A 22070-nucleotide genomic window follows, 5' to 3' on the forward strand; every position below is an offset into this window, starting at 1 on the left:
CTGGAAATAACTACGTAATTACATTCGTGAATAGCACTCATCTTACAAACCTTTATGTCAAACCCCGCTCGAATGTCAAAATGGGAATGATGTAGCCCGAATTTAACAAATGTTTAATAAAGTATAATCGCTTTTGTACATAGATTTGGGAAATTATTATGCTGTAAGAGTTATCTTTCTTACCCCACCGTGGTTATAACTCAAATGATGACGGAGCAAGATGGCGATTGGTACGTGTGTGAATGAAAACGGCAAACGGAATTCCATCTGTGATAAACTACACATATACCCGTATACTAATGTCTGAAGCATTGTATTTTCTATGTATTGTAGACTCTATCATAACAAATTGATCCGGAGATATTGAAGATTTAGGGGCCGCGATGGCCGAGTGGTTAAGATGTCCCGACATATTACCACAAGCCCTCCACCTCTGGGGTTCGAATCCCATGTGGGGCAGTTGCCAGGTACTGACCATTGCCCGGTGGTTTTTCTCCGGGTTTTTCTCCGGGTACTCCGGCTTTCCTCCACCAACAAACCTGGCACGTCCTTACATGACCCTGGCTGTTAATAGGACGTATAAATAAAAACAAACCAAAAATGCAAGATTAACAAAATTGAAATCATGGCGAGAATCAAAGGGATTTCTTCAAATCATATGTACATAATATTCACAACAATTAATTAATGATATATCTATCTAAAATTATAATCTAGAACGAATTGTTACATTTCGTACTCTGTAAAGAGCATACGAACAAATAACATTGATGACTGAAATAACATTAATGACTGTTGAAAACATTCCGTGTGGTTACACAGCGGCATATATCCTTCCGATCTAGTCGGTTGAATCACATCCTTTCTAGTCGAATGATGATTTATTTCAAGAATATGACAAATACAGCATATAAATATGGTGCCATGTCTGGGATCCGCTAGTGCACAACACGTAGTCGTCGACTCCCTCTGTGTGTTACGATGTAAATATCCGCTAGTGGACAACACGTAGTTGTCGACTCCCTCTGTGTGTTACATGTAAATCCTAAATGTCAAGATCAAAATTTTCCTGTCACTAGTAAAATCCTTGCAATATCCCATTACTTGGAGGTCAATAGGTCAAGATTGACTGTGACAAGTATTTGGAATCTAAAACGTCGTGATAAGTTCCAATACTTGAGGTTTAGACGTACATCTGTAAAGATGACTTAATAGGAAATCGATACTAAGCCATTAACATATTTTTTGATAGACTTTCTTTAAATTAAGTCATACATGAACGCCATGTAAATAACAAATTGCAGTTCCAAAAGGGACAAAATCGCTTTTGCTTCAGTTATATCGCGTATGCTACAGACGTCAAGACGACTTGCATAAAATCGTCATACGTTGTAATATAAAATCATATTCCCTGGATCTTTTGAATTCAGCATGTAAACATTTGGAAGAGTTGTTCAACACGCAACTATCAAAAGGTGCCAGCCCTGCCGCAAGTAAAGCTCAACTGCAATTATATCCTATCCTCAGCGCGTGGATGTTAGAACTGCAGGACCAGTTAGACTACGTCGTCTCCCGAAGTCATGGGACAAACTCCTTGGTTTTTCATTCTCCTTCAGTGACGGATTCGGCATGAAGGGCAGGAAACGCAGAATTTTGGAGTTCCTGTACTTGTTATATAGAATAGGATTGTAGACTTCGTATCCTTCACTGTAGTCTTGTGATGTAGGAGACCCACCACTGATATCGCTTGGTGCTTCCCAGGCAGCGATACCTCTCTCCTCCTTCGAACCTGTAAAACGTGTAGGCATGGGTATTTGATTTGTTACGCACGCTTAATTTACATTAGATGTATATCGAAATGCTAGCCACCTAACTACATTAGAGGAGATGCTAACCAGTGATGCTGATCAAATGTAAAGTTGAATGTCATAACAACCAAAATGTACAGAAAATGACCTAAATTTTAAGATTCTATGGATGGTATATTTGAAGTACGCGAATTGCTACCCAATCATGACTCAACTGTAAAACTTCAGCGGCAAGAAGTGTATAGACAAGAGTGTAGTCATTTTCTTTAATCATAATCAAATTTCAATTCGAGGTCAAAGTGACCTACCTTTGATAAACAAAACGCCGTCTTGCTGTTTTGTTTAGTTATTGTGACAAATATGGACTACTAATTATTATGAAGTGAATGAGAGAGAACCAAAACCAGATAATGCATGGAAGAATGGACCATATCAGACTAGATGCAAGTCAGATGCTTGAAATAAAAGATAAGAATGACTACAGTACATGAACGTTTGCAAATGATGTTACATTTTAGCTTATATTCGATAGTGTCTTCTTGTTATGCTTTGATAGGTCACTGGAGGGAAATTTTAACTTACCCGGAATCGTGTTGTCAAGAAAACACGCTAGGACACCGCCTGCGAGATTGGGGTTCCCTAGGATCATGGTAAGAACATCATCTGCTTCTTTGTTTCCTACAAAAATAATTTTGAACGAGTTTATATTGAGTGTTGCATGCAACACACGTCCCTTGCCGTGTGTGGAAACCAACTTGTACCTAAACAGTCTATTATTACTAACAATGACCTTTGTTGCTGATTTTTGACCAGAAATTCAATATCCAGCTGTGGTACCTCATAAGCTACAGTTGTATGACATTTCATCAAAATCCATTGATCTATTCTGACATTTTCCTCTGGAAACCTCACATTTGCCAACAAATCTAATATTTTAGTTATAATGACCTTTATTGTTGATTTTTAACCATGAATTCAACCCCATGCTGTATTACCACAAACGCTACAGGTGCATGCAGATTCATGAAAATCTATTGCTCCGTTTTCAAGCTATCGTCTGGAAATCCCTCATTTGGCAAAAGACTTTTTAAGTAACATTGACCTTTGTTTTTGACATTTTGATTCTAAATTTAATCCCAACCTGTGTTATTTCATGATTATAAGCTACCGTTATGTAAAGTATCATCAATATTCACTGATTCGTTTTAAAGTTATCGTCTGGAAACCCTCATTTGGTAAAAGACTATTTTAAGTAACATTGACCTTTGTTTTTGACATTTTGATTCTAAATTCAATCCCAAGCTGTGTTATTTCATGACCATAAGCTACCGTTATATAAAGTATCATCAAAATCCATTGATTCGTTTTAAAGTTATCGCCTGGAAACCAACATCCGGACAAACAGACAAAGGAGACATACACTATAGCTCCCACCGGGTCCACAGACTGGGAATTAAACCTATTTACATCTATGACAGTAAAGATGTTTCCGATTGGTAAGCGTCCTCGGTTTCATCGAGTTTTTAATCATAAGATCCTTTGTAAAATCATGAACGTCAAGCTAATTACGATGATTAAATCTAATGCCCTACCTGTGTTGATGACGTTGTCATACGTCTCGATCCAGTGAGGGATCATTAGACCAACAAGAAGAGAGGTTCCGATAATGGCGAGATTCCGAGTGGATGATAAATCTACGGATTTCAGATTAGACAAGACGACGCCGTTGAAGACACCGAACATAACGATGAGGACCCCGCCCAATACTGGGTAGGGGATGGTTATAAAAACGGCGGATACTTTTCCGATCACACCAAATATTATGTAGATGACAGCAACGGTGATAAATACATAGCGACTTCCAACCTGGAAAATAAAAAAAATGAAATAGTTTGGAAATGTTATCACGCTATATATTAAACAATATTTGCATGGTCACTGACCCTGATTTTGTTAATGAAATAAATTATAAAAGATTTGACCATCACGAACTTTTTGGCTAAATTCCTCTGCTGTGCAAGAGGTATTTCCAAAGAGAAACTACATTGAAAATCTTTTCGTAACTACTTCTGTATAAATAAAAAATACGAACGCTCTTTTAGGGTCCCAAATGGCCAATTTCAATACAATTTGACATGTGCTTAAAGACCACCTGGCTATAAAGTCTATTTTATTTTCTTTCTTTGGCCCTTGGACAATCTTTATAGACAGGTTTGGATGTAAATGCCTTATTTTAGGATTAACATAGCATACCCTTGTCAGACCTATAGCTCCAATGTTGCCTCCGTATGTTGTAGTCCCATGACCACAGCCTATAGCACCTGACAGGGCAGTACACAGCCCTTCTATGGCGATACCACGGTTCACGCCTTGTGCAGGAGGCGGGGGGACGCGACAGGTGGCAGCGCATGCGTAGTAGTCACCAATTGAATCCAATATGGACACAATGGTTGCGACAAAGAAGCCAACAAACGCTGATATACTGAAGTTAATTTTTCCAAACTGACCTGGAAAAGATTCAAATACTTCATCAAGACATTTCCTGCAATAACCCATTCCACTGAGATAAGTAAACCATGTTGTTCTTGTCTGATAATTACTTTAATCATATTTCTAAATTGATAAATGCGAATGTCTATTTTACTTTCAAGAAGTTTTTATTATTCAGCATTTTGAGTAACCAATGGATTTAATGGATTAGCTATTGCACACAAGTTAACTTACATGTATCATGGTTATGGACAAAGAAAAAACCTAACAGTTCACATGGATGAATTTGATTCCAAGTCTTACCCGGGTACGGGAAGTAAAACCAGTTAGCCCGATGGATGACGTCAACTCTGGCGTCCGTTCTGGAGTAAAAGTCTTTACTGTCCCTGTCCAAATTGAACGCCCCAGCAGCCGTAAGTATACCACACAACAACCAGCCGGCAAGAAGAGCTATCAAAATCTGTAAAATTCATAATATGGCGATGCACACGAATCTTCTAATTTTATATTGAAATCTATTTTTTGAAAGTTTTACAGCTGACATATCGTCGGGGATTATATAATTAACCTTAAAATATAATTTTTTTATCGCTATCTGAATGTCACTTGAAGACACTCAGTAATACAGAATTGATACGAATCATACCTAGATTTGAACGGTAGATGTCATCGCTCAAGCAAAACGATTTTTCTCTTCCGAAGCTCTTAGTAAAGTAATCCCCTTGCATTGAGTTTTTAGAGACTGCATATTATTTTAACTAACATTTGCTATTGTTATATTGTTGGATTTTTTTATCAAAATTCAAACAGTTTTGCTACCTTATTGACATTTTATTTTCAGATCCATGTGTAGCATGACGTCTTTTAAGATGTTGATGAGCAACATTCTTTACGGAGAAGATTAGCATAGGCTTAGCCTGTTATCTTATCCATGTATGGTTTTTTTCATAATAAAATTTGTTGAAATGAAAAAAAAAACATTCTTGTCTTGTCAAATTTAAAGTCTGTTACACCTAAACGCTAATCTTTGAGTTAACAGTGCGGAAGAACATTGAGCTCACCTTGACGTGCTATTTTCAGTCCCTGTTACACGAAGCATGCAGTTGATATGCTGTATTAATATGTAATCTTACTGGCTAAAGTTCGTGACCGACACTTCGTTTGTGAGGAGTCCCTGTTACACGAAGCATGCAGTTGATATGCTGTATTAATATGTAATCTTACTGGCTAAAGTTCGTGACCGACACTTCGTTTGTAAGGAGTCCCTGTTACACGAAGCATGCAGTTGATATGCTGTATTAATATGTAATCTTACTGGCTAAAGTTCGTGACCGACACTAAGGTATATATAATAAGTGATGGACAGTCCGCTAATATATGGTTATCTTACGAGATCTTAAACATTCACTAACCATCCAAAACATATCTGAATTTGTGTATGACTTTTAAATTTGTCATTGACTGTTAAACAATGGCATAACTTAGTGATGAAATATTCAAATTAAGTTTTGATAAAATAAGGAGCTTACATCTTTAGAAAATTTCCTCTGTATTAAGTTGACTATACGAAGTAGCTTTATCATTCATGGTCATTCTAGTTAAGATATGATGATAAAGACGCTATAATGACCAGATATTATTCTGGCCTGTGTGTTATCATAATAATGCAAAATTGTTACGAAATGTGAATGAGTAAACACGACCAGAAAAGGGACCTATCTTAGTGCATCATAGAGGAATCGAAGATGTCGAAAGAAGGTGGCCGGTACAGGATTGTAAAGGATGTCGACGAAGATCTGAATACGTTCGAGGTAAGACTTCTACTATTATCATATATTTCATCTCCATCGAATTGTCTTTCCACTTGTCTCTCTACCGTTTTCATCTTGTTGTCTGTTCATATATCATATGCCCATTTGCATTGTCCCTTGTGTAAGTGCAGTATAAACTCCTAAAAAGCAAAACTCCAAAACTGATGAAAAATTGAGGAAGTAGGTCACAGTGACCTGGCTAAGCATTTGTGCAATTTTAGCATTAAAAGCTTGAATGATTTTGCTGAAAATTTAAATTGTTCAAGATTTAATAGCTTGAGATAATATTTAGTACTGTTGTTGATTTTGACATAACCTGCGTAGGATGATTATATCCTAGGGTCATGGCTGGGTCACGTCCATAAAATTAGGTCATATTAAATTAATGGTACCTGATCACTAAACATCGTCTGTTTTCCAATATTAAAAGCGATTTTTTTTATTTATTTCAACTTGTTTAATGAACATATTCCAAATAACACCTTCACTGAAGGTTGTATGTTCGTGTTGTACCTAATGCTCCACTGTATGATCGTAAAAAGCGACTAAATTGGGAATCTTGGCTACCTAGATCAAAATATTTTGATTTTAAATCAATTTCAAACTTTGGAGTAATGTTTAGCACTTCATTATCAATGACATGACCTTAAAATTGGTCATATAATGTGTCTACGAGCATGCTCTTTCACACACAGCTTTTCGATAGTGATTTTTGTTTTATACCTGTATTTGATTACTCTGTAGCGAACTCGTGACCTTGACATAATCTCTGATAACATGTAATAAGAAACAAACGTGCATTGTCATGATCTTCCCGAATAACTAAACGTAGACTATTATGGATTGATGAGCGTTTAAATTCGTTTGAAAAAAAAGTAGTTTTTTTACGTCTGTGACCTAGACCTGGAAAGTTTCCTTAAAAAATTCAAACAATAACAATACGGATTTCCTTCCATAAATGGAAATTCCTAAACAACATAACAACAATAGTGATCCAACGTGGAAATCCTTAAAGCCTCAATATCCGTTTATGTGTTATTTTTTCATGATTTAGAAGCATTTTGAATAACATTCCTGTTGTAAAGCATGCTGAGACAGGTCTGAATCGAAGTCAAGATGAGCGATAATGATTCGAAAACTTTTGATAAAAAAAAAAAAATAAATATTGAACATCGCTAGATGGGTCCCATTTAGTCAAACAAGCCATAAATTGCTGTCATTGCCGAGAACGTCATGTAACTACCGTAACTACGTAACGTCGATCCGAACTCTTCCGAGAACGGATCATGAACTTTCCGACTTCCGTTCGCAATAATCGTAACTTCTAGGGCAACTAGTTTAAAATAAAGGCATATTTACAAGTATCGACTTTCATAAGTTATTTTAAGAAAATTATACATGACTTGTTTTCAAAGAAAGGATACATATCTTATTCTAAGGTAAATGAAGCATAACTTATTCTTAAAGAAATGATTCATAGCTTATTTATTCTAAGAGAAAAGATACATAACATATTCTGATATTTACAGTCAGTGGTGAATTGATAGTATAAACCCCGTTGATTTCAACCAAACGCTACACAATTTTATTTCTCGATAGATTGAGTATGTCACGCGTAATTTGGAGCCACGCGGATGAATTTATGATGGTCCAAATCAGAAACTTTTGGTGTTTTCAGTACCGAACGCACGTTCGATGAACATGTATATGTATCAAAATAGGTTTGAACACATATGCATGTACGTGTGTAAATACAAATGTAGAAAAGTTACATTGTTTATGTTACTACCGTGAATCTTTGAACATGTATGAGACTTACCCTAGTGGGCCTACCTGTGTTTGTACATGTTCCTCGAAACGACGTCCGATACATTTGAAACTCTCCAAAATCCGGAAATAAAGACATGGAACTATGTAAACATCCGTGTATTTAAGTAATTTCAAACGTGAACTGATTAAGTAGAACTAAAGTGATTACAAAATTGTAGAATCTCTCTGTTTCAAGGTCCATTCCAAATATCGATACCCTACTCAACTTTATCCTTCGATAGAACCACCAGAAAGAGACTTTAATCCTTAAATAGAAAGGATTCATTATGAATTCTAAGAGAAAAGATAATATTTTATTCGGAGGGAAAAGATTCACAACGTATTCTTAGAGAAAAGATAATATTTTATTCGGAGAGAAAGGATACATACCTTATTATTTAAGGATTAAAGTCTCTTTCTGGTGGTTCTATCGAAGGATAAAGTTGAGTAGGGTATCGATATTTGGAATGGACCGCGAAGCGGTCCATGAAACAAATATCGATACCCTACTCAACTTTATCCTTCGATAGAACCACCAGAAAGAGACTTTAATCCTTATATTTACAGTCTTAACTATTATTTTCATAGCTCAAAATTTAGCCTTAATAGTGTTTATGGCATTTATAAGACTAAAATTGAATTATATCGTTTGGTTCCGACAGGCATTTCGAACAGCCACTTGAAGTGGCGGAAATTCCCGCCAATTTATCAATGAACATACCAATAAAATGAGTTCCGTCTGATGAAGCATATATCTGAGGTTTTCCCGGTATGGAACTATAAATCATTTTATTTATCTGTTGTTAAAAACACCATGGTGCAAAGCAGTTTGGTTTTAATATTTTGCTTCGTATGATTTCACACGCTTACACAATTCATAACGTGGCAGGATATTTAACGTAGTTGTGACGCGGCGTCCGATTCAACCCGCCTGTGTCAAGGAGGTGTGACAAACAGAGAGTTTCTTCAATTTTGTGATCACTTGAGTTCTACGTAATCAGTTCACGTTTGAAATTTCTTGAATACACGGATGTTTACATAGTTCCATGTCATTATTTCCGGATTTTAGAGATTTTCAAATGTATCGGACGTCGTTTCGAGGAACATGTACAAACACAGGTAGGCCCACTACTGTAAACGTTTACTGTACCGCTCTCAAAATGTTAGCTATATTTATATTGTTGATTTAAACACTTCAATAAATATTAGAGGTGTCTATTACAAGTATTGTAAAGCTACAATTGAAGGATTCCGTTTCATTGATATTTCGAAACACCCAAACGTACATTGTGTATGTAAGTCCTTCTCTCGCCGATTCACAGTAGATTCTAGATAACGTACAGGACTTGTCTGTCCGCCGAGGTGAACAAAAATGCATTGTCGTGCTAGGTCGTTTTGGTTACACTTATTCAACTCAAATACTGATGTTGTTCTGACATATCTTATCCATTCGCGTACAACCAAAGATGTTAAAAATACGAATATAATGTAGATCTAGGCTACATGTTGTAGAGAACAACACAGACTCACAGACACACAACATGTAAACATTGCGACGTCATCGGAATGTGCAAAACTGTACATTGTACAACATTGTTTATTTATCATACGCGCACGGAAGCATTGCTCAAAGAGGTACGGTAGTAACATAAACAATGTAACTTTTCTACATTTGTATTTACACACATACATGTATATGTGTTCAAACCTATTTTGATACATGTACATGTTCATCGAACGTACGTTCGGTTACTGAAAACACCAAAAGTTTCTGATTTGGACCATCATAAATTCATCCGCGCGGCTCCAAATTGCGCGTGACATACTCAATTTATCGAGAAATAAAGTTGAGTAGCCTTTGGTTGAAATCAACGGGGTTTATACTATCAATTCACCACTGACTGTAAATATGAGAGGAAAGATACATATACTCTAGTGTTACATTTTATAAATGTAATGTATAGCTGACACCATCTAATCCTCATGTTCAATGATAATTCAATTTTGCTTGTAACAAGCATTTTCGTTGGCTTACATATATACTTTATCAGCCCATAAAGGTAAAAATGACTTCGCAAAAGAAGTTCTGAAATGAATTTTGAAGAGATTATAAGTTGTAAATTGAATTACATATACATATGAATAATTTGAATATATCTTTATCTTATGGAATTAAAGCATAAAATATGAGTGTACTCTCCTATTTAAAGTACTTATTTTTATGTTCCTCCATAGCATAAAAATCTAAACAACTTAAAAAGGATGACAAAGAGACAAAACACGTACATAACACAGTTTCCCAAAACACGTACATACCACAGTCTCCCAAAACACGAACATACCACAGTCTCCCAAAACACGAACATACCACAGTCTCCCAAAACACGTACATACCACAGTCTCCCAAAACACGTACATACCACAGTCTCCCAAAACACGTACATACCACAGTCTCCCAAAACACGAACATACCACAGTCTCCCAAAACACGAACATACCACAGTCTCCCAAAACACGAACATACCACAGTCTCCCAAAACACGAACATACCACAGTCTCCCAAAACACGTACATACCACAGTCTCCCAAAACACGTACATACCACAGTCTCCCAAAACACGTTCATACCACAGTCTCCCAAAACACGAACATACCACAGTCTCCCAAAACACGAACATACCACAGTCTCCCAAAACACGTACATACCACAGTCTCCCAAAACACGTATATACCACAGTCTCCAAAAACACGTTCATACCACAGTCTCCCAAAACACGAACATACCACAGTCTCCCAAAACACGCGCACACACATGATACCGGGTACACAGGAGGCCGTTCTTAAACGACACTAGCTGTTGATGGGGTGTTAATATAATCAGCCAATGCAATCTAACAAAACAAAATATGTTTCGCTAACAGTTCTGTAAATTAACTACCTTTCATTTTTTTTTAATATTCCATTTTCATCTTTCCTCTTTTATTCTTTCGTTGAATATTTTATCCAGTAGTTAAAACAAGGATGTGATGTCATCTATTGTTGTAGCTTTGATGTCATATTTTGTAATTCTACTTTTATCACCTACTACTGTGGAATTGTTACCTTTTCCAGTGGAATAGTTTCTGAACTATTCCACAGCCACAGGAAAACGTAGTCATTCCACAATTGAAGGTGAATGTAATGATTGAAGAATATACCTATACACATGATCAGCAGATATGTTTCAATTGATATCGAATAGAACACCTAAAATTCCGTTAAATCCACTCCTTTAGGAAATTCATATTCCTTAAATCCAGGGAGAGATGAAACAATACGTTGAAGCCACAAACAATTCCAGAATTCCAAGCAACAACATTTTTTTATCCAAGCTAAATAACAAGTACTTGTTGTGATGCTTTTGTTTGTTTGTTTGATTAATTAACGTCCTACTAGCAGCCAACGTCATGTAAGGACAGCCTCCCATGTATGTGGGGTGTAGCGTGTATGTTTTTGCGAGGTGAATGTTTTGGGAGACAGCGGTATGTTCGTGCATGCCGCTGAAGACACAGAGCAACACACCCCACCCGGTCACATTATACTATCAACCGTTGAACAGTCGTCCTATTCCCTGTATGCTGAGCGCTTTGGTGTGTCTCGGCTAGGGGACAGAACCCAGAACCTACCTCACAGGGGCGAGAGCTCCACAAAACGCCAAAAGTGAAGCGGTATCAAGAGAGAAGTTAGGAAGAATAAAGTCAGTAAGGAAGAAAATAAATTATTAGATTCTAAATTTAGTCGCCTTCAACGATCATGCAATAGGGGCAGCAGTTACAATTCTAACGCCCTACCTGTAGGGTCAGAAAATGTAGTAAATTCAGAAAAAAAGAGAAGGAATATGGTAGTTTTCATGTATGTAAATTTAGATGGAATTCCTGCCAAAAAGAAATGACAGGTGCTTGACATATTTCTTTGTTTTATTTCCATTTGAATAGGTATTTTTCATCCTTTCATCGAAATCACTTTTTATTCTATACAAATAGCACCCATCAAACAAATTTACATTCCAACGTAACACTCTGATTCTGGATTATGAGGAGGGTGGATTAAGGATGATTCACATTGAAAGTTCTATGAAATATTTAAAAATTAAGTGGATTAAAAGAATTTATAATGAAGATGGGGATTGGCAATCTCTAGCCAAGAGAACTTTTAATAAGTTTGGAGGTGAAAGGATGCGGAACTTAGGGAAAGAGAAACTTGAAGAAATTGCAAAGAATATTACAAATAAGTTTTGGAAAGATGTTACACTAGCATGGTCAGAATACAAAGGTAATTATTTATCCCCTATTCTTGAAACTGATCTTCTTAATTATGTTCTTGTGCCACTCTTTAGACAATTTATTTTATATGAAAGAGAAGGGATTACAACAGTGAAAGATATTTTAAATAACAACTTAGAATTCCTATCTTTTAATGATATTAAAATAAAATGTAATTAGCTAAATTTTTTGCAGTATTTTTCAATAGTGTGTAAGATAACTAAAGATAAATTAGATAAGGTGAGAAGAGAAAATGCAACAGGTAACAATGTAATTATCAACTTATTTCAGAATATTTTAAAATTAACAGATTTGAAATATGTATATAAATCTCTTCTGAGAAGTTATAAACACGTCCCTATTGAAAAGCAACACAAATGGATTGGAAAACTTTATATAGACCCAAATGAGGAATAAGACTGGAGGAAAATTTATACACTTAGTTTTAAGATGACTATGGATACAAGAATTCAAAATCTACAATATAAAATTTTCCATAGAATTCTAACTACAAATACTTTTTTACACCAAATTAATGTAATTGATGATGATTTATGTGCCTTCTGTAAGAACTCTCCAGAGACTATTGAACACTTACTGTTTTATTTTGGCAAAGTAGACAAAATATGGAAAGAATTCAAAAATTGGTTAAATAATATAAGCCAAAACAACTTTCATATAGGTGAAGATTTGGGAATAAGAGATATACTATTTATTTGTGAAATCGGACCACCTGTTATTAATCATTTGATACTAATAATCAAATACCATATTTATAACTGTCGCTTCAGGAAGACCAAACCAAATTTTGAGAGCTGTAAGAAACAGTTTTGTAAAATAAAACAAATAGAAAAAATAGTGGCTACTGAAAATAACACTGTTAATGAATTTACCCAAAAATGGTTCCCCTTAACTATTTAACTACTTTATTATTATCATTTTTTTAATTATTTTTTAAATAAAACATATCTGAAAAACAATTTTATATTATGGGCAACTAGATATTTTTTCTTGTGCTAAAAAAGGTGTTGTTTATGTTTGTGTTATTTTGTTGTTATTTTGTTGTCTCCTATACATGTGACATATGTGGAACTATCTATGTACCAATTATGATAACAACAGAATTAGCTCTTCAAGAAGGTCAATATTTCATACTACCCTAGCCAACAAATTGTAAAAAATATCTTTTTAGAAAATGTGTTTATGACATATTATATGAACCTTCTTATGTATGAAACCTTATAAGGATTGATTCATTGGCTTTTATTAAAATTACACATATACAATGCATGTATGTATATATGGTATGTGTGAATATATGTATATGAGTTAATTTAATTTCCCTAGATTGCATATGCAGAATTGTTTTACTTCTTAATTTTTATTAACCAGTTTCAACTGACCCTTGTGGAAACACATTGGACTTTTGTGGGTCATGTTGCTGCTGAAGATAAATAATGTGTTACTGCTATTGTGAAAAATTTATACATGTATGTGTTAGGGCACAACAGTGCGAACAAGTATATGTATAAATACATGTAATATATGTGTGCTGGTATAGGAAAATGGAGAAATGGAACAATTGTTTTATGTAGTTGCACATATGTCGAGTGCTATGGATATATATGTAGTGTTTGGTTTTTTTTGGTTTTTTTTGTTTGTGTTTTTTGTTTGTTTGTTTGTTTGTTTGTTTTTCGTAATGTCTAAAGTCATGTAGTTCATAATGTAAGTGTGCCATACATATATGTATTTTTGAGGTTCCCAATTGATGATTGATACTGTACCTAGCGTCTCTTGTACACATACATATAGGCAGTTATACTTTATATCAATTGATCCTATCTACAAATGTTACAGACTTGTCTGATTCTTTTTCAGTGCTCAGTTCTAGGTCACTAAATTTTTTATCAAGGAATATGTGACATAGCATATATATAAATGATTACATGTATGAATAAAAGAGAAACTCTCTCACTTATTTTAGATTTGTAGATATATATTTGTGCTCAACTTTATGCCACAAGAATTAAAAAAAAATGATGTCATAATTAACAAATAAGTGACATAACATCAATAATATAAATAATTACATGTATGAATACAAGAGAAACCCTTTCACTTAATTTAAAGTTATATATCTATATTTGTATGAATGAGCTTGGAGAATGAATGGAGCAAATCAAATGTGATGAATGAAAGCGATCGAGTAAAAGGAGTGAAACAGACCTCCTATGAGAGGCTATATGTTGTAAGAGGGATGAACCCAGGGTCCCAACCCTGTCATCCCTCTAATTTGCTGGGGAATAAAATCCATTTTGAAACCTTAAAAAAACCTTAAAACGCTTTCTTGTGCAACGTGATATTGCTTTTCTGTATTCATGTATAATACTTACAGTAGGTTTTGATTCCATCAAACTTTTGTGTTTGCAAATTAGCCATAAATGCCATATAATGGACTTTGAATTACATTTCCAATGAGGGCTTACTATTTTACATGTATTATAATTCAAAATCTTCGTTAATTTTTTGCTCGTTCAAGTTTTAATCAGCTCGCTGTGCTGCTTGGGGAAAGATTTTGGTTCAAATCACTTAACTTTATATCCCAAAATCATCACTACTGGGTTGAAAAACTACATGCAGATGTGTAGTCCTCTATGTTGAACGGTAAAAACTTAACTGAGTGCATGTCTCAGTGTGAGAACCATCTGATACCCGTGGACGGATCTTTCAAAATGTTCATGCAAATTATGATCCATGCTCTCTGAGCGAGGTAATACAATGCATCATAAATAGATTTCAAGGTTTTGATGGGAAGTAAGTGTTTACCTGGAGCTGTGAATAGTTACACAATACAGTGTAATAGTGGAGAGTGCAAGTGGCATTCGATGCCATTTTGTAAGAATAGTCAAGATGATAAATGTATGTAGTTCTCGGCCATTACAGGCCTCGAACAGTTTCTCCTATACTAAAGCCTTCTACTCTCATGTAGATACATGTATGATTATCCCCTGCCTCCAGGGGCCGCGGTGGCCGAGTGGTTAACATGTCCCGACATATTACCACAAGCCCTCCACCTCTGGGATGCGGGTTCGAATCCCATGTGGGACAGTTGCCAGGTACTGACCGCTGACCGGTGGTTTTTCTCCGGGTACTCCGGCTTTCCTCCACCAACAAACCTGGCACGTCCTTACATGACCCTGGCTGTTGATAGGACGTAAAACTCAACAAACTAAACCAAAACCCTGCCTCCAAGGCTGCTTCTAGGGATTATGAATGAATCTACCGCACCTATGGAAAGTTTCGCAGTTCTGCATGCTTGGTTTGGTAAATCACGTGCAATCAACCATTATACATAGGTCTTTCCATGACAATACAATATTCATGTAGCCATATGCATGTTGTCAAAGTGAAATCAAATATCTATAAAAACGCTCTTAGAGGCAACTAAGAACATAATTGCAACCATAAAATAGACAAAAACATATTAGAAAAGCATAAGTATGTACAAAATGGAAAAGGGTTGTAATTAACTAATGAGCTAGTATTTCATCACTGTCAACGGAGAACACCTACATCATATGCAAAATAATGAAAAATAAACCAAATGAGAAATATTTTGTACACCAATTGAGTAAATATTTTACATTGTGCGCAAAAGAAATTTCGATCGCCGATAATAAACATGGAATTTCAGATATATACTACACATCTTTTCGCTGACGCTATAAATAGAAATTGAACTACCTGTACGATGTGTGTGGCGGCCCATAAGTTGACATCGGTAGTTTTCAATTTGTCATGACTGCTAGTTCCCATGCGTTTATTATGCACTACAATGTTTAGGTATAGTATATGCCTGGGCCTCCATACTAACACGGACACCTGTCAAACAGGTAAATTGTGTACCTCACGACCCTGGGGTTACAATGCATTCACAGTTGGAAACAACACACAGAAAACTTTAAATATTGTACAACAAACAAAATTTTAAATGAAGGAAATCTGGACAAATGCACATTCTATGATGTCATGTATCTTGAAGTCTTTGTATATTTACGTCTATATTATTTGTTTTATTTGAATAACGTTGAAACTTCTGTGGGTGTGTTTCCGTTGATAGCGATGAAGTGTTAAGACCCCTTCACAATGGATGAAGACTCTACTACTCTCTCCACGACCTTCACGACCATTAAGATTGTAGCGAGATTTTCGTCCAGTATAAAGGGGGTATTAGCTTATTTGTAAATTACAGCTCCTCATAAATTATGATGTTTTCCTGACGTTTTTGCTCCTTTTTGTTTGATATACATGCTTGTACCTGCCTCTAACATCGCTTGTACAGATACATAATCCATGGTTACGTGCGTGTCGGAAAATCATAAAGGAGTCTTTTCTGCATACGATTTGCGTGTGCCAATTTTTGTATGATTTCGGAGGCTGTGGTATTTTTGTGCTGTGTCTCCTTTTTAAAATTTGACCTCTTGCTATTATTATATAGTTCTATCTTATTGGAACCATACTGCCATATAGATACCAAATACCATACTTCAAACAGGCAAACCAGTCGTCCCATTCCCTTTGCTCCGAGTGCTAAACACCTACTGAAACTACCTTTTTAATAGAATAAAACGTGTCTCAGCAAGTGTCAGAAACCAGACCCTTCCTCGCAGGGAGTTATTCGTTAGGAAGAAGAATGTCAGTAGGAAGAAGAGAAAAGTACTGTGTATAATTTTCATTAAAAAGGCAATAGCTAGGACAGTCAACAACAAATAGCAGGGAAACAAAAGAAATAGAATTAACTGCAGACAGAAGTGAAATGATTCATGTATAGTTGTTTAAAATAATTCTTATAACAAAATAACTGTTATTAATTATTTAAACAATAATTGGTGTTCAATCGTGTATATGTATGTCTAATTAACGCAGATTTTTTTTTATTTTGCCTTTGGTGCATTCGCAATAAATAATTCATTCCATATAGGATATAGTGCCACAGAATATTTTCGGGATGCAATTAATAATTTTTCATATTTTTAACTTGAAATAAAATTAGAAGCTCACGCTTTTCAATGGTGGTAATGGTGTAAAGTAAGTAATTTTTGTAACTCGAGAAAAATACTTAATCGTCTGCTCCTGATTTTGATAGTGAAAAAATACCATTTGTCGGCGGTGGAGCATCTTTAACCAAATAACTTCAAGTAAAAACGTGGTCATATTGTATACAAAAATACGAGCTAGACTTCAAGTTATGAAAACAAAATATGATAAATCGTACGAGTGGCCTATATATTCATGCTTGGTGGATTTCAGCTTGCATTCGCCGGTGGCAGCTTAAACGTATCCCTCCATACAATTTCTCTCCAATTAGAATGCCCACCGATATGCGATAGGAGTACTTTCATTGTTAAGCTATACCGCAGACGGCTGACAAACGGAGGTAGTCTTAGCTGTCAGACGGTCTGTCATTATACAGCTTTTGACACAATTTAGGGACTATAAAGCAAACCGTGTCCTAGGCATCATGGCTTCGGATAGTAACGTGGTTCCATTATCGATCAAGAAGCGAATTTCACACCCGGAGGGTAATTCCAATGCTGCGTTTGAAACTTCTGAAAATTCGCCGAAATTGGTAAGCGTTTTACACGGTGAAAGTTCATATGTGTATAAAAGTCTATAATTCCCTGAGGCAATGAATGTTATGTCTGTATGTTTTGTTTATATAGCTGGTAGGGACACACACGCTGGACCGTGACCAGATATATAGTATATGACTTGATGTCACAGACGAGACGCAGCAGGACCTCTCATTTCGCCTTTTTAACCGTTATTATTGGTTCTGATGCTATTTATTTTTGTGCTCATTTGACTAAATGTTTCTTCGATATGACTTCTTTTCGAGTTGCGCTTGTTTGCAGACGTAGCTTTTAAAACTAACAGTTGGACATTGTACTTTGAAAACTATCTGCAGTGTATCGCCATATGCTTATGTTAACAACACATTTTCCTTATTTGTCAGCTTGATATGTTCACCTTTACCATCTGTCACGCATTTGTGATATCATTTTAACAGACTCGGAATTAGAAAGATATATACGCCATTAATTATATTTATGAATATATTACATATATATATATTGGTTGCATAATAAATGCATCGGAGAGTATGTTTATTTATCACTGTCGCACACAATACACGGATGTTAACTATCCAACCTGGTTCGAAAAAGACCATAAAACTTTTTAAATGTCCAAATTTTCGGCTTTTACAGATTTTAGCTCCATCTCTCTGCCTATTTTGTATTCAATCATTGTTCCTGAGGTCAGGCGGTCATCCTGTGTTTATCGGCGATATTGTGTAGCTTTCTCAGTAATTTGATATCCAGTATGAATATGTAGGTCAAGGTCTAGCTTGTTGACTATCTGAAATTAGAATCTACCTCGTTCCGATGTCATCTACGTTCTCCTCGATACGGTAAGTTGCTCTGATGTATCATGACAAGGCTATTCAGTTCGAAAGTTTACATGTACTCTGTACCCGGGTCTTTGTATGCCATTAACATCTGAGGTAACTTTAGGACTCCATTCTTCGAATTAAACCAAAACATTCGCGTCGTTCATTAATTCGTTGTTATGGTTGTTTGGCCCATTGGCATCGTTGCCCGTTGTGACTTTATAGGGTACTGCAAAAGACCCCAGTACTATCGGAGTGTATATATACAGATAGTCAGTTGTCAACTATCATCTGCTCATCATGATCAGAACCAGATATTGTCGTTGTTGTTAACTACTTTTGTCTTTATCAAGAGGCAGAATATAGAGAACTTAGATTTTCGAAAATTTCTGATTTCAAGTAAACAAAAGAGAATGGTCTAATTGGTAGAACACAATATTTTGTTCGATTTTGGCGATAATCGTTATATACTTATGTTTAGGGGAAAGCTAGATGCCGTATTGGAAATATAAGAGAGATGACTAAGTCCTAGTCTCTTGATCACTTATCGTGCAATGGAGGGAATTACGATGTTGTATTTCCCTGGTGTATGTTTGTCAGAAAGATTTGTTTATTATTGCGAAAGTTTTGAGATGTTGAGTGCGTTGGTTAGACTTCGGAAACATTTAGGAAAGTATTTTATGGTCTTAAATTAGTGTTAAGTCATCACAGTTATATGGTACAAATTCTAGAGTTATATAAATAACGAGAATCCGACATCCTGTCACATTACGCCAGTTTTCCCCGACATTAGTAACATGTTTTTTTATTTATCAATTCAGCCCGAAACGGACTTTTCAAACCAAATGTTGCGCTCTGCTACCTAGATGCCTACGTGTGATCTGGCATGTATGAAACACAAAATTGAACACTTTTCTACACTTTTGTCAATAATTTAGTCTAACATATGTAAATTACTCCCCAACACAGTTTGTGTTCTTTATCATTCAAATCTCAGCCCTGTTAATGACGTTTGTGGTTATTTTTTGCTGTTAGAAATTGTACAGGTGATACCTACCTGTATCTTATTATGTACGATACCTGTAACTGATACGATCATGAAAACAAGTTCAACAGCTTATTACCGTCCTACATTTTCTGTTTAATTATTTAGAAATAATTTAGTTTCCATGTGCAATCCATGGAACATACACACACTCGACCAATTTGTAAATGCCGTATACGATGTAGTTGTTGGCAGGGCTTTCAACAAAATTCAGCATCATGATTCTTTTTAAAAAATACACTATTCTTTTAGAAAATGACATTGGGGTTCTTAGCAGACTTTTATAAAACTTCTTTTAGGCCATAGTCATGTGATGTTGACCCAGATTTCGCCTAGATTTGAATTGCGGTCATAACAAATAAAGCCAGAATGTTTGCTCTCATGAAACATCTGGTTCTGTGTCCTGTGTACTTTTTCGAAAGTATCCGTGTAAACGCGGGTTTAAATATAACATATTTTGTACTACGGATTTCTTTTTCACAAGGAGGTCTTTTATATTTTATTTATTCTAGTGTCGACTTAAACGTCAGTTTGTACTTATCATAAAGCATCATTGATTCTGTTCTATCCTTTTACATTTTACTTTGAAATTCATAGATACGGAAAAACACATGCATTGCGAGTCCATCTATTATCACCATATCTTTAAGATGGCATTGATTTGTATGACGTATTTCGTTTTATTCCAGTAATCTCCAGGCAGGTGTTGTATTTATCCGTTCTACATTCAGATTTGTTCGCCCATTGCTTGTCAAATTGATTATTGTCTCAACCAATATTAACGAAACGTCATGATGTGTCTTTCAGTATCCTAAAATAGCAACAAACGACATAGAGAAGCGGAAATTGTCATTTGAGTCTGGCACAAATTTTGGTGATGACGAAAATGGTGACGTAGTACTTCCTGCTATCACAGTCACAAATATTGATGACGTCACGACAAGCGATGAAGACAAGGGCGGCACACTTATTTACAAAATAAGTGACTGGGTTCCTCCACATCTCACCGTACTGTTCGCATTACAGGTAATTATGCATAATATGAATTTAAGGCAAAGTCTCAGAAGAGCGCAGCTCCATGGAAATTGCAACTTCAGAACTTTACATTTTTATGAGATTAAAATTTGTTGCACTTTAAATGCAATTCTAAAGGCAAATCCCCAACACTATTGTCGGGCGTTTTTGTGTCTAGCAAACAGGAGCAATTCATTTTCATTTTCCCTTCGATCTAGTTTCTACCAAAGATGAAAACTTGGCAGCATGCCATATATCAAAATTGTGGTTTTGAGAGTTTGTGGTTTTATCCTTGACACGTTTCATAATGTCATGGCTGATGATACCTGAATCTATTGGAATCTATATGCTCACACACATGTTCTGGTAACTAGCGATTCGCTCTACGCAGTCTGTGCATTTTAAAAATTGGACAAGACTTTAGAAAACATTCCAAATAAATAATTAAATTCGATGTTCACATTGAAGTAATCTATTTCCAATGTATAGAAGTTTGTCAATGTCTTTGGTGTTTTTCGTCTTTTATGCTTATTGAGATGGCAAAGGGAAAAAACACTTTCAGAAATCGAATAATAGAGTCTGTCTAACAGTAGTTAGTAATATTTGACTTCTTCTCCAGCAAGCTCTTCTGTCCCTATCGACTTCCCTGGCGGTTTCCTTGCTGGTGGCTGAGGTCGTGTGTGCCGAGGAGAACGAGGATTTCAAGGCCAAACTTCTAAGTTCTACTCTGTTTATGAACGGCATCACAACTCTCCTGATGGTTACATTAGGAATAAGGTAAAGTAATGGCATCTCATCACTTCTGGTGGTTACACTAGGAATAGGGTAAAGTAACGGCATTACAACACTTCTGATGGTTACACTAGGAATAGGGTAAAGTAACGGCATTACAACACTTCTGATGGTTACACTAGGAATAAGGTAAAAAGTAACCACATCACATCACTTCTGATGATTATACTAGAAATAAGGTAAAGTAAATGCATCACAACATTTCTTATGGTTACACCAAGAATAAGGTAAAGTAACGACATCACATCACTTCTGATGGTTGCATTAGGAATAAGGTAAAGTAACGACATCACATCACTTCTGATGGTTGCATTAGGAATAAGGTAAATAACGGCATTACAACATATTTCATGGCTACACCAGTAGTAAGGTAAAATGGTGGGCATCACAACGCTTCTAATGGTGTTACTAGGAAAATAAGTAATATGATGGTATCACATTTCTTTTTATGGCTACATTAGACGTAAGTTGAAATAGTGGCATCACAACGCTTCTAATGGTTTCACTAGGAAAAAAGTAAAATGATGGCATCATACTTCTTTTTATGGC

At 35.7% G+C, this 22070-nt stretch overlaps 2 protein-coding genes across 2 annotated transcripts in view; one reads left to right on the forward strand and one right to left on the reverse strand.

The window, feature by feature from the left end:
- Nucleotides 1-783: 783 nt before the first annotated feature.
- Nucleotides 784-17685, reverse strand: LOC138334489 (solute carrier family 23 member 1-like). Its single transcript, XM_069283146.1, has 6 exons — nt 17635-17685; nt 4602-4758; nt 4062-4315; nt 3401-3674; nt 2391-2486; nt 784-1789 (listed from the first exon to the last, which is right to left on the reverse strand). Exons 1-6 carry the CDS (start codon nt 17683-17685, stop codon nt 1524-1526), a joined length of 1098 nt encoding a protein of 365 aa, XP_069139247.1. The 3' UTR covers nt 784-1523.
- LOC138334490 (solute carrier family 23 member 1-like) overlaps nt 17361-22070 on the forward strand; it is a 29350-nt gene continuing 24640 nt past the window's right edge. Inside the window, exons 1-3 of the mRNA XM_069283148.1 lie at nt 17361-17848; nt 20523-20741; nt 21349-21506. Of these exons, the coding sequence (XP_069139249.1) occupies nt 17741-17848; nt 20523-20741; nt 21349-21506 (485 nt within the window). The 5' untranslated portion in view covers nt 17361-17740. The remainder of the gene's footprint in view (nt 17849-20522; nt 20742-21348; nt 21507-22070) is intronic.

This window comes from Argopecten irradians, chromosome 11 (genome assembly GCF_041381155.1).
Source record: "Argopecten irradians isolate NY chromosome 11, Ai_NY, whole genome shotgun sequence".
Lineage (NCBI taxonomy): Eukaryota > Metazoa > Mollusca > Bivalvia > Pectinida > Pectinidae > Argopecten > Argopecten irradians.